This window comes from Telmatherina bonti (genome assembly GCF_933228915.1).
Source record: "Telmatherina bonti genome assembly, chromosome: 20".
In the NCBI taxonomy this organism is placed as follows: Eukaryota; Metazoa; Chordata; class Actinopteri; order Atheriniformes; family Telmatherinidae; genus Telmatherina; species Telmatherina bonti.
The window spans coordinates 26,386,727-26,407,615 of record NC_136618.1 but is presented as its reverse complement, the minus strand read 5'-3'; the positions used below and the strand labels follow the sequence as shown (position 1 = coordinate 26,407,615).

Genomic DNA, 20,889 nt, shown 5'->3' with positions numbered 1-20,889 from the left:
TCTGGCGGTGTGTATCAGCTTCTGCTCCATGGTGAAAGAGATGATATCTGATGGTACAGGGAATGCTGTAGAGCTTGAAGGAGATGGAGATGGAGACACGCTGGAGGTTAGTTGACATTTATATCTATTTATTTCTAAATGTAAGATAATGTTTTAGATGGTTCATTTTACATTAATGACCTGCACATGATTCCTCTCTGTGTTTGTGTGTACCAGTATGAGTATGACACTAATGAGACAGGGGACAGGGTGGTGCTGGGGAGGGGAACTTACGGAGTGGTGTATGCTGGGAGAGACTTGAGCAACCAGGTCCGAATCGCCATCAAAGAAATTCCCGAAAGAGACAGCCGGTATGTTCATGGCCTGTGGCATGTTCAAAGTTTCAGGAAATTTTCAGTAAAATACAAAAACTTGAAAGATTTGCAATGTTTGTTTTTTATTTATGGTCACTACCAGGTCTTAAAATTGCATAAATACATCAGGTTAATAACAACATAATAGACTTAATCTTTATTTATTTAACTAAATTAAGATAAAAGCTTCAGAAGTAGTGTGTGGAAAAACAAAGTATCCTTACTGATTCCAAAGAAATTAAGAGCCTAAGTAGCAGCGAGTAAAGTGAGCCCCTCTAAAAAAATCCTTTATCAGTTTGCTTGTGTTGAGCATTTAGGTGTGATTTAAAACAATACTCGGAAGCAAAGACATCAACCATGGTGGCAGTGGTCAGACAAAGAGCTAAAAACCCAAAAGCTACATCTTTGCGATCTACAGGCCTCATTAGACGCGTTAAATCTTAGACTTTGTAACAACACAATTTGAAAAACACTGACTATGTATGGCTTGTTTGGTAAGGTTGCAAGAGATTGACATTTGCTCTATGAAAACAACATGGCAGCACAACTTAGACTTGCAGTTGCATCTAAACCAACCACAAAACTTCTGGAAAAAAACTTCGGGCGATGCGCTATTCATAGACTGAATGGGGTATATAAGGACACATTTAGGCTGTTGGTTGGGGTGCCCAGGTGGCACAAAGCGAGTCAGCTGTTTGTAAAGAATCAGATTCCCACCTGTGAGGCACTGCTAAGACATTTAATGTTCAAACTCATGCAGTGGCTAGAGGAGTCAGAAAACTCCATCATACAGACTTTCAGAAACCCTTAATTAAGCAGCTGTCGCTATACCTCTGATTTGAGTAAATATTGGACAGAGAAACTTTTTAACAACCACATGAACTAATTAGAGTGTTGTCGATGTATCTTTGTTTGTTTATGTTGTTTCTTTTATCTATATGGACCATTGTATCTGTACCAAATTAAAAAAAAAAAAAAAGGCCCTTTAGACATACGACATCAACGGTGATGTTTGCCCGAAACAGACGGCAGCATAATTGGTGGAAATCAAACACAGCACATCAGCTCAAACTCCTCATTCCAACTGTCAAGCACAGTGGTGGACAGCTGATGGTTTGGGCTTATTTTACAGCCACAAGGCCTGGACACCTTGCACTCTTTGAGTGGACCATACACTCGACTGACTGAATGCTGAATGCCTTAAAACCTAAAGAGAGCTTTTGAATGTAGAAATGACAGCAAGTCTACAAGATCTGAAATTATGTTCAAAATGGTTGACCAAAATTACTCCACAGTCCAATAACATCATATATCACGTTGATCTAAGGTTTATTTACTATATTTTAAGACCTGGTGAAGACCAGATGATAGCTAAAATCGTAGAATAGAAAGACAGAGCCCTTTTTTCTATGACTCTGTATGAGTTATAGGACATTCGGCGGCTATTCTGGCCTTTGTTCATAGTGGTATGAAGAAGGCTGTTTTATTGGCACGCTGAAGCAAAGAAACAAAATGCAGCTTATTGTCTTGTGATTTTTCCCTCTTGTGATTCAGATATTCACAGCCCCTTCATGAGGAAATTGCTCTTCACAAGTACCTGAAGCACAGGAACATTGTTCAGTATTTGGGTTCTGTTTCTGAGAACGGATACATCAAGATCTTCATGGAGCAAGTGCCTGGAGGTACATTTGTACAAAGACAGTGTGTGTATACAGTGTATCTCAGCCTGCACCCTTACGAATTTATTTGGTGTTGAGTAAAAAACATACATTTAGCTGATAAGTATATTATTTGGATTAAAATAAACACATTAGATCACAGAGGATCTCAGTTAAGTATGACTTCATGCTCATGAGGGACCAATGTTTCAGAGATCGATGCTTGTGACCTCTTGGTTACTGGGCGGTCTCTCTTAACTGCTTGGTCATCTTCCCATTTCATGATAGGTTTTGGACATTCCTTGTCTCCTTTCTCCAGGAAGCCTGTCCGCATTGCTGCGGTCAAAATGGGGCCCTCTGAAGGAGGCGACGATCATATTCTACACCAGGCAGATTCTGGAGGGGCTGCGTTACCTGCACGATAACCAGATCGTCCACAGAGATATTAAGGTGATCACACTGTAGAAAACACTTTAAGAGAAGATACTTTTAATTTGAGTAAACCAAGCTTTATAGTTTAATTTAATACACACTACAGAATTTTTGCCATTTTGCCCGTCATACGCCCCCTATCAACAGCTAATTCAGCATCCATCTTGCATCCTACCTGACCTGTTAGCTCTCTCCAGCCAGCAAAAGGAGATTTTACGATGACTTTTGTTTTGTCCCTGTCTCTTTTAATCTTCTTGTGTTTTTTTTTTTGCTGAATCAGCAATGTTGCATGTTCAAAACAGTGTTTTCTAGCATGAAGGGAAACTCTGCTGTTTGTTCAGTTTCATGTCAACATAATCTCACACTGCTTGAATCATGTTGAGGTCTGGGCTCTGGTGAGGATTCATCAAACCATCTGACCTATTGACAATGATTTGCAGTCTTGAGTCATTCATTTCCACCCGATTCCCTTCCTTCTGCAAGGTTTCTTAACAGCCACTGTGGAGATGTTTTCAGTGATGCTTCAGTGTAGGTGGATCAGCTAAGGTCCTGTCAAGGGATCACTCAATTTTCTTATCCATGAAAGTCATCTTGTTGCAGAAAAAGTGTATTATATCTGTCAAACTTAGTTAAATTTAGCTGCATCTACAAAAAAAAAGTTTAAAAAAAGCAAAAAATAATGCAGCTTATCAACAAACTGCTACAATCAGTGCAAATGACAATAATTCTTTGCTAAGTTGTGTTATGTGGAGACACAATACTGCTGTGTCCCTTAAGTGCTTTTTCTTTGCTTTTATGATTTCAAGGTCAATCATGGGTGTCTTAACAAACAGGTCCCTTTAAAAGTTTTAGGTAAACAAAATGGACTGAAAACTAGTGAAAAAGCAGGCAATGTCCACAGAATAAGACAGGCATTCAGGGAATCTGCAGACCACTTTAGAATATCAGAGGAAAGGATATCTGAAGGAATATTAACACTCTTACAAAGTAGTTCATATCAATAAGGTAAGTAAGGCAGTGAAAACAGGTAAACATTAAGCCCTTAATCCCCTTTAACCCTTTTTTGTCTGTGTCTTCTCCAGGGTGATAATGTGTTGGTAAACACTTATAGTGGCGTCTTGAAAATTTCTGACTTTGGAACCTCGAAGCGGCTGGCCGGAGTCAATCCATGTACAGAAACATTTACAGGTAGCTGTTTACAGGTTTGCTCCTGCTTCAGTGAATCTCAGTTGCAATCTGTATATGTGATTTCACTTATATAGAGAAACTGATATACAAACACCAAAGAAGAGATGTACAAAAGTTGTTAAGAACATTTGGTAAAAACTCATGTAAATTGTAATTCATGAAAGAAAGAAAAAACTCCCATTAAAAAAAAAAACAAAAAAAACCAACAAAAACCCACAATTTCAGTCTTTTGTCAGTTCAGGAAAAACAAACTAAATCAGGTACCAACCAGTTTATATGCAGGCAGTCAGTATTTCTATTTAAAGTAAAAAACAAAGCAAAACATAAAAAAAACCCTGATTTATCTCTTTTCTAGTCCAAAATTTTATTTGTGCTCAAAATGAAATTAGAAAAAACAGGACGGTGTGATTTTATCTTTTAATCTGAGACAAGTTATAGAAGTTATCACTGGTCTGTGTATGCCACCTTGAACCCATCTATTGATCATGAAAATCCGTACAGAATGCATTATTTTAATATTTTGTTTAATATTACATTAAGAAAATAAAAGATAAATGTGTAGCTTTTTTTTTCACCCATAGCTTGAGATACAGTGTAGCTGAACTGTTTATGGTTTATGGTTAGCAAACAATTTACAACATCTGTGGGTGTTTCTGCTCTTTAACATGTGCTGAGTTGACTTTATACGTTCTAATCTATAACCTTTCAGTGTGGTACATGACATGCCATGGGAGACATACCGATGTAAGCAAGATCAGCTCCTTAACAAGCTAAAAGTCAGTCTGTAGTGTCGTGAAGTTGGCTCTCTTTGAACCCGCTAATCACCATGGTAACTAATGCTGGATTCATAACCTGCTCTGAAGCAGTTTTCCATTGAAGGTTTCAGATAAAATATTTACAGATTCTGCTCCTGCTTATCTCTCAGACTGTATTATCAAAATAGTTGACATCAATGAAGTTGCTGCATGCCTTTATAACTACACTGACACTACAGTGACAGTGTTATAGTGATGTTGAATAATTATATTGATTAAATAGCTGATAGAAAATCAGTGAATGCTATTTTATTTTTAAATTTTGCAGTCAGAAAAGACAAAAGAGAAAAACAAACTGTCTTTTGTGTTACTTGAAGCAATGGTAAAAACTGATAGATGTCAAAACAAAAAGATACTGCAATGAAGAGGTGTTTCTCATACAAATTTATAAATGAATGCTGATTAGTTAGTCTAGGCCAGTTGTTTCCCATCAACTTACTATGTCAAGCACAGCTGCACTTAATAATCTCAACATTGTCTTGATAAGACAGGATTTAAATTAGAGTTCAATGCTGACTCTGAAAGGTAATATAACGTAATAAATAAATAGTCAGACCGGAGACCAGAAAGCACACACATTTTTTGCTAAACAAAAACTTTGCAACAGGTTGCATCGAACAAAATGTCAAAGAAATTTAACAAAAAACTAACAGTCCAATGGGTCGATATCGCACAAAAAGTGGAAAAGTAATAGCAGATATCCCGTTATTTTTGTTTATAAGCTAAAAAAAAAAAAAAAAAACGGGCTCAAAGTTCATAGACCAACGACACACAAATTTCAGCCAGTTCTGCATAAACAAACAGTAATGCAGTCAGGGCAGTATAAATGGAGTAATTGAAATGCTGCAGTCTTAGACTATGACTGTAAATATCAAATGACCCTCAAAATGTCAAGAGCCACTATCAGCCTCTATGGAAACACTCCAACACACCAGCATACACAGACATGCACATTCATTGGCCATCTGGCCTTCTCCTGCAGCCACAGAGGTGTGTAATTAGATTAGCTAATCAAGCAGAGGCAGAAGGGTGTTTACCTTTCATTAGCAGGTGTGTTTGTGTCTGCTTATCTGTTTCTCCACTTCTTCTGCTCAGCTCACACTCAATTTTTTTTATAGCTCCAGCTGTAAATCTGCTCTGAAGTTCTGGCAGCCGAGAATAAACATGAGACAGCAGGATGAAAGTTAATGTTTATGTTTTCACTTATTGTAACTTCAGCCATTTTTCATTCATTTAAATAAGCTTTATTGCCAAATTTGTTGTTTATACTTTGTGTTGAAGGTCATGGAATAAAATAAAATACCTGGCTTAATAGCTAAGATTTAGATAAAGATATGTTTTGATACCATACCATCATTGAATTAGTCAAATAATGTATCTCTATATCTGTTGCCTCTTTGCTCAAAGGCACACTGCAGTACATGGCTCCAGAAATCATTGATAAGGGCCCTCGAGGCTATGGGGCCCCAGCTGACATTTGGTCTCTGGGTTGTACCATCATAGAAATGGCAACTGGAAAACCTCCATTTCATGAGTTGGGAGAGCCCCAAGCTGCCATGTTCAAGGTAGACTTTGTTTTTACAAATTGTTGTAAAGCTGCTAATTTATTGTTTTCTTTTTATTTCTTTGTTTTTGTATTGATTGACTTTGTAAAACCTTGAAAGTGTTCTTTTAAACTTAGACCGTGAAGAAATTTCTATGTTTTTATCTTGCAGGTGGGCATGTTTAAAATCCACCCAGAGATCCCCGAGTCTTTGTCGCTGGAGGCCAAGTCCTTCATCCTGCGCTGCTTTGAGCCCGACCCTCACAAGAGAGCCATCGCTTCGGACCTGCTCAGAGATCTTTTCCTCAGGCACAACACGAAGGGCAAAAAGAGCAAGATTGCCTTTAAACCATCAGGTTACATAAACATAGTTTTTGCTGATAATACTCTTTTGTGCTCATGTCGTTTTTGTGGTTAAGACAAGTGAATGGTCAGCGGTATGGCAAGTACTTCACAATACTGACTCTTTACAGCTTATGTTTCCTTGGGGCGATGGGGTGACTTGCACATCAGTACTAATAACAACTGTAGCTGAATTAAGGCGGAAGTTATTTAATTCAATCCAGTTCAGCTTTATTTGGAGAGCACCATATCACAACAGTGTCATCTCAGGGCACTTTACAGACACATCATTTCCAGACAGTTCATAATAAACAACCTAGATAAGGAGAACCAACAGACTACATTGAATCTTTGATCTGATCCCCATCCTGAGCATGCACAAGGCGACACGTACAGCTATGTAAGAAGACCTATAATACCTATACCTGACCATTTTAATTGATCGCCCAACCTTGTCTCAGTTTATGTAAGTCAAGTCAAGTGTGCTTTATTAATCCCCGAGGGGGAATTCCAATATTTGCACAGCAGTACAAAATGCTTTAAGTGATTGTGAACAGACACACAGTTTGAAAGGGTCACAACTTTTTATGTAAATACTTAAATGAGAGCAGCTTATTGGGAAATTGGTTGTATTAAATGGAAAAATTTTAATTAAGTGAGGTAGTTCAAACAAAGCTAAATTTAACAATTTGATCAAAATTTAAACAGATCAAGGCTGATTAGAGTAACAGGGGTGAATTTAAATTTCTGAACATGTGCTTATGTGTGTTTCCTGTGTGTGTTTGTGTTGCCAGACTACATACAAAATGTCTCCATACCGGTGCAGCTGCAGGGCGAGGCTGCCGGCAGCAGCAGCAGTGAGCACGGCTCTGTGAGTCCAGACTGCGACTCCAAACATGACGTTTTCTTCCAGAAGAAGCAGCGTTCTGGTTCAGACAACCTCCTCAAACCTCCCAACTCAAGTTACCTCAGGTCAGAAAGTTAGAAGTTTACATCCCAAACAGAGCCAAAGTTCACTAGATACAATTGTGCTCATATTTATTCATACTCTTTCATTCAAGAAGGAAAAAAACAGCTGCCTGTAAAATAAGCTGAAGTTGACTAAAGTAATAATAAATAAAAAATTTATGAAAATCTTTACATTATTTTCTAATTCTGGTCCAATAGAAATATTTTTTTTTAAAAGCAAACAAATAAGATAATTTATTACATATTGCATCACTAATAAACTAATATTTAGTTGAACAATCCTTTAATGTTTCCGCTCCAGTCAGGTGTTTTCTGTTCCTCTCAGTCAGACTTCTGCACCAGTTGACAGGTATTTTGTCCCACTGTTCAACAGAAAAGTCTCTAATTTGTCCAGGACCATTTTTTTTTTCTTTCTTCAACTCAATTTAAATGAAAAAACAGTGTCTTATATTACTAAATTATATTGTTGCAAATGTTTAGTTATTGTTCCTTTTTTAAGTCTCCAGTTATTTGAGTGACTGTTGTAAATTCAGCCTTTTCTTTAATGAAAGGGGATGAATACATATGAGCATAATTGTAGGATTTATTAAACCTAATTTAATTCAATGTATTTAAATATTATCATAAATAAAGTAAATGCATTTTCTCATTGTGAAACTAAATCAAAACTAATATTGCACTTGTAAAAAAAATGGACAAACGGTTGAAGAGATGCGAGTGAATATGTGTGAGTGCATGAGTGCTTTTTGGTGGCAGGTGGCCTGTTTGTTCTCTGCTGCCTTTTACAACACTGATATAACGAGGTTGGATAATGTAGTGATCTTCATCTGGTTTCCTTGCACACACACACACACACACACACACACACACACACACACACACACAAATCATTGGTTGTGCACAGATACAAGTGCGTGCACACCTGTGCACGTCCTACTGGATTGACTCATGCTGGTCCTGCACTTCCCTGGACACACACAGTAGCCAGGAGAGGCTTGCATCTGTAAATAAATTGAGTGGCGTGTCACGCTGTTGTAAATCATTTGTGTAATTCTTGTTTTATGTAGCTATGAAGTCACAGTGTGTGTATGTGTGTGTTGCAGTGTTCCAGATGACAGTACTGTGTCTGAGGACCGCAGTGCTCCTCCCTCACCTGAAGACAGGGACAGCGGTCTGTTCCTGCTGAAGAAGGACAGTGAGAGACGTGCTATTCTGTACAAGGTCCTCAATGATGACCAGGAAAAGGTCATCTCCAACCTCAAAGAAAACCACATCCAGGTGTGTGTCTTTGCTTGTGTGTATGTGTGCGCATGTGGTAACTTGTATTACTCACATTGTGGGGACACTTGTCCTTCTACTAAGATGAAATATGGGGACTCAAATATCTTATGGAGACAAAAAGAAAATCCCCATGGGGAAGATTTTTTAATGTCATTGACAGGAAAATAAACAGGCTTCCAATCTGAATAAATGTTTCAGTGGTGGTCAGAGAAGCCATTGGTGCATATTGACTGCTGCGTGTCTGTCATCCTGCCCCAGGGCAGATGGGGTTACGCATGTAACTTACCATCACCAAGCAATAATAAGGAGCGGATGAATAATAGATTCAATGTAAAGCACTTTGTATGAACTATCCATGGACTAAAAGCAGAAGTTTGCAACTTAAACAAGTATGAAGCTGTTACTATCATAAATCTATTGTGGCAACATGATATAGAGAATCTTGATGTATTTACTTGTCCTAATGATGAATTTTACAAGAATCCACAGATTCTGAGAAAAAATAATCAGAGAAGCTGTTTCTTCAATAAAGTCAATAATGGTCTTTTATACAGTAGTAGTTATTTTATTTTTATATATATGCATCATGACATCCTCCTGAACAGAAACAGAACTCAAAATAACAGAAAGGGAAGGAGGAAGGGGGGAGCAGAACTCAAGCTGCATTTGTTTGTGCTTTTAAACTCGAAATCAAAATGTCCAATTGATTGTTTCACATACAGGAAGATCCATGGGGAAGAAAGCATATTAAAGTTGCTCTACACAACAATCCAACTTGAAAACTTTTTGATGACACAGTGACATTTGTTATGTCTCTTCCAACAGCTATCAGTGTCCTGAGGTTGGGAAACCATATTATTTTACGGCACCATTTTACTTTCCTGTACTCTGTCACACTTTTAGCAACTAGATATCAACACATCCCAATAATTTGCTTGGAAATATTTTTTGTCAAGTTAATATCAAATTAATGTAAACGTTCACATTAGGGATGAAATTGTGTCCAGTGACTTTGTGAATTTTATTTTTTCAAACTGAGTTTGATTTTCTTTTTTTTTTATTTTTTTATATTCGCGTCCAACAGATATAATCAACTAATCAGAGAAGGTATGTTGACTAACAGATCATTGGTCTTGAGCTAAGCAGAGGTCTCTTTGCTGCTATATGTTTCAAACTTTTTATCATCATGATGAACATCTTCATCATTCCTTCTCTGCTTCTTAAAGCAAGCAGCTATGCTAAAGAAATCCTCGAACTCACCTCATGTCATAGAAGTCCAGGCAGATGTGGCCGTGGTCCAGCTGCAGCTCCTGGAATAAACGATTAAAATCCCCAACTTCTCGTCTTTTTAAAAAAAAATATGATGCAGGCCAGTGCTTCTTTCTGTCTTTTGTTTTGCAGCATCAGCACACTGTTGTTGTGGCTTAATGTGGAATCCACCTTGGGAGTTTGGTTTATAATTTTCATAATTTAATCAGTTTATTCACCATTTTGCATCATAGTTGCTGTTTAAAGGACTTTAGTTGCTTTTTAAAGGAATTTAGTATTTTCCAAATAAAATCCGAAGAAACCGGGTTAAAAATAATTTTGACGATCGCAGTAGTTCACATGAAAGTAAGCCTGCAGTTCCTATTACTACCAGTAGGGGGTGTAAATTTTCTATCAAAATACTTTTATCACCTCTTGTTGCATTTTGTTTTTGCAACTTCCTTCTTGACAGACCATCACATATCATATTCTACTCAGTGATTTGAATCATAATTGCTTCACAATAAGGCTGTGATGAATATAGTTTCATCTTAATCAGTAAAAGACTGATGAGTTTCTGTTTGTAAACAGGGCAGTGAGGAGCTCCAGCTTTCAGTGGAACACATCAAGCAGATCATCTGCATACTTCGGGACTTCATCCATTCTCCAGAGAGGCGTGTCATGGCGGCCACCATCTCCAAGCTCAAGCTGGACCTTGATTTTGACTCCACCTCCATCAATCAGATCCAGTTGGTGCTGTTTGGCTTCCAGGACTCGGTCAGCACAAACACACACAATAAAACACACTTTCACATGCTGGTTAAATTTGACTGACACTGCTTAAGTGATGCAGATTAAGCAGAGGCAAAAGTTGCCAAACAGTTTGTTATATACTTGATAAGGAAAAATGAGTATATCAAGATCAGACAGCACTGATAAAGTCCCAATAAAAAGAAAAGAATATATATAGACTTATGGTAAAAAAAAAAAAAGAACTCTAAATGCAACTAGAACTAAAAGCGGCATAAAGAAAAAGCTATAATTAATGTAGAATTAACAGAATGGTGGGAGTCCATCTGAAGCACATGAAAAAATGCGATATTTATTTTACAGCTTTATCTTCCTTTTGTTTTTTGGCTGGTGTGTGAGATTTGTCGGCTTATCTGCAGATCAGTGGAAAGTCCTGAAAAGCACTCTGTACAGTCCCTTGAGATGAAAACATTCCCATTGTGAACTTCTCCAAAAAGAAACTCTGCACAAACTCTATAAATATCAAGACATCCATTCTTAAAAATGAGTTATTTTTTACTTAACCGTCCCTAGTGTTTAGATTATTAAACAATGTAAAATTACATTCATAAAATAATTTAATTTTTTTAATCAGCTGAGCTTTGCAGAAACTCTAACAATCAACACATTAAAACTATATTATGTACTTACTGTGAGTTAGTGTTTAAAACTAAAAATATATGATCATGTGTCCTTTTATTCTCAGGTGAACAAGGTCCTGAGGAATCATCACATTAAACCACACTGGATGTTTGCGATGGATAACATCATCCGCCGGGCGGTGCAGGCTGCTATCACCATTCTCATACCAGGTAGCAACACAAATAATTGCAGCATAATGTGTTTTGACATAAAAAAAAATGTAATCATGTGGACAAATAAATCTGACAGATATTTAAGCTAAGGAAAATGTCGGACAAACACAATCTAAAGTAATCTTATGAGAATGTCATGTGTTTGACCTGCAGAGCTGCAGACCCACTTTGGTCCAGCGTCGGAGTGTGAGGGCGCAGAGAAGGATGATGAGGTTGATGAAGAAGAAGCAGAGTTCGGTCCAGTTTTAGCTTCAAATTCAGACGACCCGGGGACATCAGTCGACCCCTCCCACTCGGCTGCCAGCACACAGAACTCCCCCCACACCCAAGAATATCAGCGATCGCATCATCACCTGGGAGCACAGCTGGGGCGCCTAAAACAGGAAACCAACAGGTGCAAACCAATCACATATCCACTGCTGTCCATAGTTAAGGTGTTGTGGAAAAGCTGGGACAGGTTTACGCACATTATCTGAATGGAATCTGCAATTGTTAGTTTCCTCATTCTAAAATAGTAGCTGACAAGGACATGCTTGAACAGTCAACTCACACACAGGTATTCAGTCACAAAGTCATTAGACTCAGAGAAATCTTGCTTTACCTGTACATTTTTCCAAAATCATTACCCAAACCATTCTCTTATACAACGACAAGCACTTAAAGTGCCTCTATTATGCACATTTCAGTCTAATTTATTTTAATATGCAAGTTCAACTTCAAGGAGTAGTTATATTGAGCAGTGAAGGTGGGCCTGGCTTTCTTCTCGTGAATGTGCACAACCTAGAGAAGATGGCGAGTCCCTCCACCGGGATGTCACTAAAATTTCTAAGTAGAAAAAAACTCTCTAAAACCAATCGTTTCCGTGGCCATGGAAACCGAATGTAGAGAGTGCTGGAAAACTCAAACATGCGTTTAGGTGATAAAAAAATACGGCGCCTTTCATATGTCTAATGAGTATTCTACACTATAACACCTCAGAAAGCTCAGAAAACTAGAAATAGCATAACAGAGCACCACAATATATTTAAAAAAAAAAAAAAAACAACATTAGAAAAGTTCATAGATGTCATCACCCTTTCAGACAAATAACTTCTGCCGTTGACAATCTATTTACAATTATGCCAGCATATGTAAACTTATGAGCACAACTGTACTGGGTTTACACATCTTAATAGATCTCACAAATGTTCCATTGATTACGGTGACTCCAAAAGTATTTAAATATGACTCGTGGCTGCATGAAGAAGTCTCTATGCTTATGCATTTTTTCAACCGTTGTACAAAAGAGGCAAAAGACTCAAAAGGTTAAAAGTAAAGTGCAGCATAATTTGAATGTCATCATGATATCCATGAACTATTGGAAACTGGAGTTTGCATTAACAGCGCGGGGATGGAAGCTGTTCATGGTGGGTTGGCGGGGGCTGAGGGTGGACAATGCCAGGACTGTGCGGTCACTGCATCAAAGAGGAGTGTGATGAGGAAATAAAAGAAAGCATTTTGGCTATTTTAAGGTTACAGCGTCACTCTTGTTGACATAGTTGATACAAAATGTTTACACTTTGGTTCAGAGTCTGCTGTGTGCACACACGTAAATGTCATGGTGTTGTTATTTCTGATTCTCATGTTGGAAACTGAATAGATGATCATAAACTCACAGAGCAACTGATGTTAGATGGGCTCATTACTTTAAAGGTGGAGTATGTCAGATTTTCAATATTTTCAAAATAAATTAACTAAAAAAAAAAAACTACAATCATAATTAGGTAGTTTTTTTTAAACATGTTCCAGTCTGTCCATATTTGATGTGTTATTAAACTACAGGTTTAATTAATGACAAAGACCCTTCTTAAATGTTTGCCTACAAGTAAAAAAAAAAAGTGCTTTTTGTCATTTGTCATTAATTAAACTTGTAATTTAATAACGCATCAAATATGGACAGACTGGAACCTACATGTTCAAAAAACTATCTAATTATGATTGTAGTTATTTTATTAGTTAATTTATTTTGAAAATATTGAAAATCTTACATACTCCACCTTTAAGATGTCCTTTTATTAGCTATAATAACTCATCTTTTTTTTATTAATTGCAACCACATTAGTCATTTGAAGGTGTGTTTTATAGAGTTTTCTCTTAATAAAAATCTAGTTTTAGTTGAGCTTTTGTTTAATTTTAGATGTTTGCTTTAGGTTACTCAGGCGTGCAATCACTCTTCCTAGATATATAATATAGGAAATAATGTTTTGATAATAAACCATGTCTTGGGGCGGTGTGTCACTCAACTGGATGAGGCTGCATGGAGACGCCACAACCCGTAAACTTTGCAGAGTAAACATTCAAAGCCATGCTCAGTTATTTTCATGCACTTTTATCAATTCATCTTAAGAAATCTGAGAACAGGAAGATATGAGCAGACTGACAACTTTGGCTGCTTCCTCCTTCTTTTATTCTGCCGACATTAGTTATTCAGTAATATAATTTATGTCATTATGAGTATTTCTCCTGTCATTTTGCTTTATCCTTCTGATGTTTCTGTCAAGATTAAGAATGAGTGCTTCAGAACGAAGCATGTTAGCTTGTTTCTTTACTTTCTGACTCGACCATCCAGTCCTCAGAGTCATGGTCCAAGGAATCTGGTTCTACCCAGAATAGACTGGAAGCAACATTTGCTCTTGCATTAAAACATTTAATTCAGACTTTTACAAGCTTCTTTCAGGGTGTGTTCATACATCCACAGCTGCCTCGAAATTTCCGGGACGTTACACAGACGAGCTTTACGTACGAAGACAACTGTAAGAATCTGTGCAGCTTTTTCTGAATGAACGCAAACTAATGTTCAATTGAGACTATCTATAAAAAACCAACACGTAACTGTTTCACAAGAGTAGCACAATGTGTGTGATGATACTTCCATCTGCTTGTCTTTTTATTTATGAATATTTTTACCCTGATACTGTGTGAGGACTCAATCCTGAACAATATGTACAGTGCATCAATGAAACCCTTCAGGGAAAGGTTTGAGACCTTATCCTCTATCTTCATAACACTGGAAACACATTTCTACAGCATTAGATTGTGCTATCTGTGTTCTTTATTCTGATGCTTCTTTAAACTGTTTAGTTTTGACAATTTGTCTCACACCAACACTTTCCAGTTGTATTAAATGTGTGTGAAGTTGGAAATCTTGACATTGTCGAGGACTTATTATCCAGAAAATGTCTAGACTTTATGAAAACAGCTTGAATTGTTTAATGAGACTTTTCTAACAAGGGAATTATTCTCTTAAATTCCAAAAACTATGCAAAGCAGAAATATATATAATATAATTACTTGTGTTTGGAGACCAAACTTAAAGCTGGACTAGGTAATGTTGCTCAGAGACATTTTTTTTTACTCTGGGTGAAGTGGTTCCTCGTCCTGATAGTTGTCCATTCATTTTGTAATCATGAACAATAAGAAATATAGTTAGACCCCTCAGTTTACTGTAAATCTGTAAAAACTCTGACCAACCCAAATGTTCGGGCCAAATTGAAGTTGTTAATTTCTTATATTTCGAAAGCTTTTTCTCCCAGTTCCCCTCCTCCCCCTCCTGCAGCGCAAACCTGATAGCCACACCCTGCATATAAATAGTGTGTTAGGATGAAAATACAAAGTAGTGAAGAAGAAATTTGGAAGGAAAACATGGCTGAAAAAATACAAAAAAGATGTCCCAGAAACGGTTTATTTGCCTCCTCCCGCTAAACAGCCGAAAAAGAAAAAATCGTTGGTGGAAAAAGTTGCGAACTAGAAAAGCACTCGGAGAGCACAAACCTCCACCAAGGCCTTTAAAAAGTTCCTGGATCCAAACGGTGATCCGGATCACCATCAAAATTAAACCACTTATTCATTGTAAAATTTCCAACAACTCATGAAGATTTCATGAAAATCCGTCCATAACTTTTTGATTTATCTTGAACACAAACAGATGAACACCAGTAAAAACATAACCGCCTTGGCAGAGGTAAGAAAAAAAACCTTGGATCAGGCAAGGAGCAAAACCAGAGGGGAGGAGCCAGGACAGGGCGCTACTTTCACATCTTACTGGGGGTGGGACAATCAAATCAAAAAATCAAAAATCGGGATTTTTTGCTTTACAATTTTTTGCTTTACAAATAGATTTTTTTTGTTAAAACATTTTTTTTTCCCCAAATAAATAATAATAATCCATTATGAAAATTTTTGTCATTTTTATTGTTTTTATTGGTCTTTTTACTTGTCTTCTTGTGCAATATAACAGTAGAAGGATGGTCTGGTGACTGTGTGGTTTTTTACTAATGGAAATCAAGAAAAATGACGAGCAAAAAAAAGTGTTTTACATTTTTTTTTGTTTTTAATCTACAAAAATCAGCAATATTGAAGAACTGTGAGAATCGCAATTTAAATTGAATCGGCACCCAAAAAATCGGAATCAGAGTCTAATCAAAAGCATATCGTCAAAGCCATACATGTTACTAGCTCCCCAACATTACCTACCCCAGCTTCAAAGAAAACATCCATATCTGATGATTTTTAACCAACAGCTGCAGAAAGTAAAATATCTGAATTCTGGAAAAGGTTTTAGACCAAGAAACTACAACCTTCTGCAAAAGTATGTTTTTCTCAGAAGTTTCACCACATGTTGTTTATCAATCGATCTTCATCCCTGAAGCACCTTTAGTACTTTACGTAACATTTGTGACTGAAAGGGATTTATGTCTGTTGAAAAAACAACAGCAATAATCATAAAAAAAAATAGATAAATAAAACATCAGAGCAACACTGCTTTACCCATCCAACCCTCTAGAAAGGACCACTCATGAAATATATTTAAGCCATGTTCCACAGTATTAAGGGCATCACTAAGGTCAAGCAAATAGAGAGCATCTTTTTTCTTGTTTAGGTTTAAATAAATGCCCAACATAGACCAGTGCGTCTCCATACTTTGGTTTGACCAGAACCAATACAATAGTTTTGCATAAAATCATTAAATTGATTAAAAACAAGCTTTTCTTTCAAATATGCTTAAAAATGAAAAATTGGATCCATGTCTATAACTGTTATGATCAAATCGGTGTAAATGTTGAGGACCTGTCAAGGACCTGACTGTAGTCTTTTAGCTTGCACAAACCCTTTTTATTTCAACTTGACTCTTTGAGAAGTTTGTGCATCTATGGAGTCTCTTACAGCTGTAATATAGGATGTCTAACATTAACAATAACACATGTTGCTGTTGCTGCAGGATGCTGGAGGAACTGATGCAAAAGGAGAAGGAGTATCAGCAGGTCCTGAAGGCCACACTGCAGCAGAGGACGCTGGACCTGGAGCTGGTCAAACTCAAACACAGACCCCCTGGTAAAAAATAATATATTATAGTAACCTGCTACATTCTGCATATGTTGGGCTCTTTTTCCCCGTTTGTATAATCTCAAACCATCCTTAATTCTTACAGCAACAATTTATCCTCAAAAATGCTTAATCTGAATGCAACTCCAGAATTAAACCATTTTTAAATAATACAAGTCAGACATAAACATGTCTCACTCACTTTACAGCTGCTTTAATTTATTATGGGTGTCACAATTTAGCAGTATTGACAGTTGTAATAATAAAAAAAAGTTGTCACATATTGGTAATACATGTGGTTACAATGTGATTTAGTAATGCAGATGCAATATTGTGACCTGATCTAGTAGAATATTCAAGTAAATTCCAAATAAAGGCATCTTAATTTTTGACAACTAGTTTTTCACCACGTATAAGAAAAAAAAGGAATCATTTGTCAAGAGAAAAGAAAACAGACACGCTTTGAGGGTTCCTGCTTGACTGTTGGAATGAAAAAGGGTTGATTAACTGGGTATAAAAGTGGACTTTATAATAAGGAAGAATATATAGAAGAATTTCTACAGTTGATCTGGTTAGATTAGTAGGTTAGATTGTGTAAATGTACATATTACTGAGGTTGAAATCTTCTTTGAGGAAGTAAAACATTTGCTTCTGTTTGTGGACGTCTCACCTCCCTCCATCTTTCACATCCCAGCAGAGCATGAGCCAGACAAGCTGCTCACTGATTGGCTGAAAGAGCAGGGTGCAGATGCCGACACTATAGACAAGGTTTAGTATCAAGATTGTCCTTTCCCCCCCTAAATATTCCTGTACATGCTCTTTTTACTGTTCAACCACTGTGTTTCCAAACTAACAGTGTCCGTTTGCTGTTCCAGTTTGTGATAGAGGAATACACACTGACTGACATCCTGAATGACGTTAGCAAAGATGAGCTCCGCTGTCTACGCCTACGGTACCCACATATCTTTCTGTCCTATCTCAGGAAATCAGAGTAAAACAGAGGTTACATGAAGCTACGTTTCCACCTCCATAAAGCCTCAGGCTATCTTGCTAAATAACAAGAGAGTGCTGTAATATTCATGTGTGATTTTTATGAGATTTTCCACCTCTCACAGCTTTAGACACCAATCATAATTCGGCTATGTAAAAGAAAAAGATTGCCTCTAAAATGGTCCTCTTCACTCCCAGGGGTGGAGTCCTTTGCCGGATCTGGCGAGCCATCCAGCGGCACAGAGAACGAGAAAGGCTGACGGGCGACAAACTGTCCACAGATAAAGCATGACTGCAACTGTAACTTTAAATGTTGCAGGGAATCTGCACATATTGACACATTACCAGCCCTGCATGGCCATCTCACCCTTCTCTGTCTGTCTCCACTGTGCCTTTTCATGTTTTTGTCTCTGTGTTGAACGTACAGGACTGATTGAATCCATGCAGAGTCCTTGTTGACCAGGCCAAAGTGCCTTAGTGCGGGCACTACTTTTATCTTTTTATCTCTATGATCTTTATGTGTACTTTTATTTCTGTGTGTTAGAATGTGTTTGTGCTTGAGACTTTTGAAAGGATATAAATCCTTGCAAACAAAGGGTTTGATGTTCATGCTAATTGCTTCTCTAGCTTGTGAAACAGTGCTCTAAACTGGAAAAGTGATTGTAACTGGTCTGTATGTTTATCCTTTTACAGAATTCATGTTGTTTTTTTTTAATGTTTTCTGAAGGGTAATTTAGCTCTCAGATTGTATAGGGGTGCATCTGATGCTGAAGGACACCACTTCTTCTGACTGTTCAAAAGAACTTAAAATGAAAAGGAAAGCTGAACATGGAGAACTAGACGTTTCGAGGTCTTGCCTTTTAAATGTGAGCAGACACATCTTTTCACTACATGAAGCCCAGATTGCCTGACCTCATAGATGCTGTGAACTGACTGAGAGAAGTCCAACAAACATACTGTTGCTTCAGAGATACACCGAGTCATCAAAAAGCTAGATCTATCAGAGCCTGAAAGATTCTAGAAATAGACTAAGAGTTTGCCCCCAACTTTCAACGGTTCAATTTCCAGTCATAATATCAAGCTTGTTTTAAGAGTTAACAACAAAAAAGACTAGAAAAGCACTCAGAGAGCACAGAACTCCACCAAGGGCCACAGTTCTCCCCACATGGCAATTATTTGTTCTCTTCCTATGATGAAAATTCCAAAGACCCCCTAATTTTTCATATTCTGGATCATAGTATCCAGAAGGATTCATTTACCTGCATCAGTCTTTGATATATTTGACAGCCTGTTGGAAGCTTGTCCTGTATTTTTTTCCTTAGTGCTCCAACCATTTTAGTTGGAGTTACGTGCACAAATGTTGAAAATGGCCCTATGTCACAATGTTAAAGGATCCTTTAAAATATTCTGGATCCAAACGGTGATCCGAATCACCACCACAATAAAATAATTTTTTTCTTTTAACATTTCAACAACTCCTGAAAATTTCATGAAAATCTGTCCATAACTTTTTTAGATATCTTAAACACAAACAAATGCCGGTAATAACAACCTCCTTGGCGGAGGTAAAAATACATGTAGGAATCTGTATAATATACATATAAAAGAACAGATAATTGGAGGCTAACAAAATGCACAATGCAAATATAATCATTTATGAAATTGTGAGTTTTCAGTAAGTTTTAGCTACATTCCGATTGGCAACCTTGGATGATATATTATCCATTTTTTATACAGTCCAGCACATGGTTGAGATTTGAATATTAACGTATATCATGCAGGATAAAAAAAAGGTCACTGTTTCATTATTTTTGCATAGTTATACTCGTAAAGCATTTAAACATGAACATCTGAGACATGGTGGTGTAGCAGTTCGCTCTGTGGCCTCACAGCAAGGTTGCTGTTTGGAGCCTCGGCTGGGGGGGAGTTTGCAACGGTGGCCTTTCTGTGTGGAGTTTCATGTTCCCTCCGAAGTAACCAGAGAGACATCCAGGTGAATTAGTCACTCTAAATCAGGCAAACTCTGGACCTTGGGGGCTGTAGTCCTGCAAGTGTTTGGAGTTTCCCTGTTGCAACACACCTGACTTAAATCAATGTGTAATCAACAAACTTGTGTAGAGTTCGATGTCTGCACAAGTCTGCTAATTATTTCTTCTGTGTCAGGTGTGTTTGCAAACTCCAAAACATGTAAGAGTTGCCCACCCGGCTCTAAATTGTCCCTAGGAGTGAGTGTGCATCCCATGACCCGTAATTGGACCAAGCGGTTAAGAAAATGGATGGATGGCATCTAAGACTTTGTGGTTATTTTTTTTTTTTCCAAAAGCAGAGAGGTATTAAAAATGCACTTTACAGACAATTATGTTTCTGGAAATGTTTCACTAGAAAAGTCAACTTACAGCAACAAGGACGACAGCTGGTAGAGCTAAGCTTACTGCGAAGTATCGCAGGAAGAAAAGGTGACAATGATAAATTTGGGTGAAACCACTGACCTAAAGACACAAGCACTGTCTGTCAAACATAAAGCAAATATTTTGCCATTGACCTTATACTGAAAACAATGGATGTTATTCTTTTCAAGCTTAAAGGATATTAAACCGAAGTCACTAATCAACTACTGTTTTAATATCCATTGATTATCTGTATCGACTTTCTTCTCTTCTGTGTATAACTGTTTATAGTAACTAGAATCATAGTTTTTTTTTTTATTCCACCTGTCATACATTGTTTATTCATGTTCTTTGAAACTGCAATAAACTTGATCTCATCGATGAATCCCCCTTTTAGGCCTTGGTTATCAGATTTTGGCACGTAGAAGGTAAAAAGGTCACGACTAAAGGATGTTTCTGAAGACATGTACAAAGTGATTTTGCAGTGGCCTACATGTTGAGCACAACCTGCATTTCTTCACATTCCAGCTTTATACTTTCTTCTTTTTTGACCCGACACCTACTTGACATTTGAACCACAGCTATTTGATTTCATTATTGTGATAACTACCTATTCATAATCTGTAAATCTGTCTTAGATTGTGACAAAGTAACTCCTAATCCTAAAGCTAAAGTTACATGATACCAATAAAAATGGAAGTAACATGTCCAAGCAGTA

General features: G+C 37.3%; 1 protein-coding gene across 2 annotated transcripts in view; it reads left to right on the top strand.

The window, feature by feature from the left end:
* The window catches only part of map3k15 (mitogen-activated protein kinase kinase kinase 15), a 43,667-nt gene extending 22,778 nt beyond the window's left edge, over positions 1-20,889 (top strand). Inside the window, exons 15-30 of one of the 2 annotated variants that reach the window (XM_079259696.1) lie at positions 19-106; positions 217-350; positions 1,908-2,035; positions 2,331-2,461; positions 3,526-3,631; positions 5,854-6,011; positions 6,162-6,345; positions 7,126-7,303; positions 8,404-8,578; positions 10,421-10,606; positions 11,325-11,430; positions 11,587-11,827; positions 16,691-16,803; positions 17,492-17,562; positions 17,670-17,746; positions 17,983-20,889. In XM_079259696.1, coding sequence (XP_079115822.1) covers positions 19-106; positions 217-350; positions 1,908-2,035; positions 2,331-2,461; positions 3,526-3,631; positions 5,854-6,011; positions 6,162-6,345; positions 7,126-7,303; positions 8,404-8,578; positions 10,421-10,606; positions 11,325-11,430; positions 11,587-11,827; positions 16,691-16,803; positions 17,492-17,562; positions 17,670-17,746; positions 17,983-18,076 — 2,170 coding nt within the window. In that variant the 3' untranslated portion in view covers positions 18,077-20,889. Of the gene's footprint in view, positions 1-18; positions 107-216; positions 351-1,907; positions 2,036-2,330; positions 2,462-3,525; positions 3,632-5,853; positions 6,012-6,161; positions 6,346-7,125; positions 7,304-8,403; positions 8,579-10,420; positions 10,607-11,324; positions 11,431-11,586; positions 11,828-16,690; positions 16,804-17,488; positions 17,563-17,669; positions 17,747-17,982 lie in introns of both variants that reach the window. The other variant, XM_079259695.1, reaches the window with a different exon arrangement.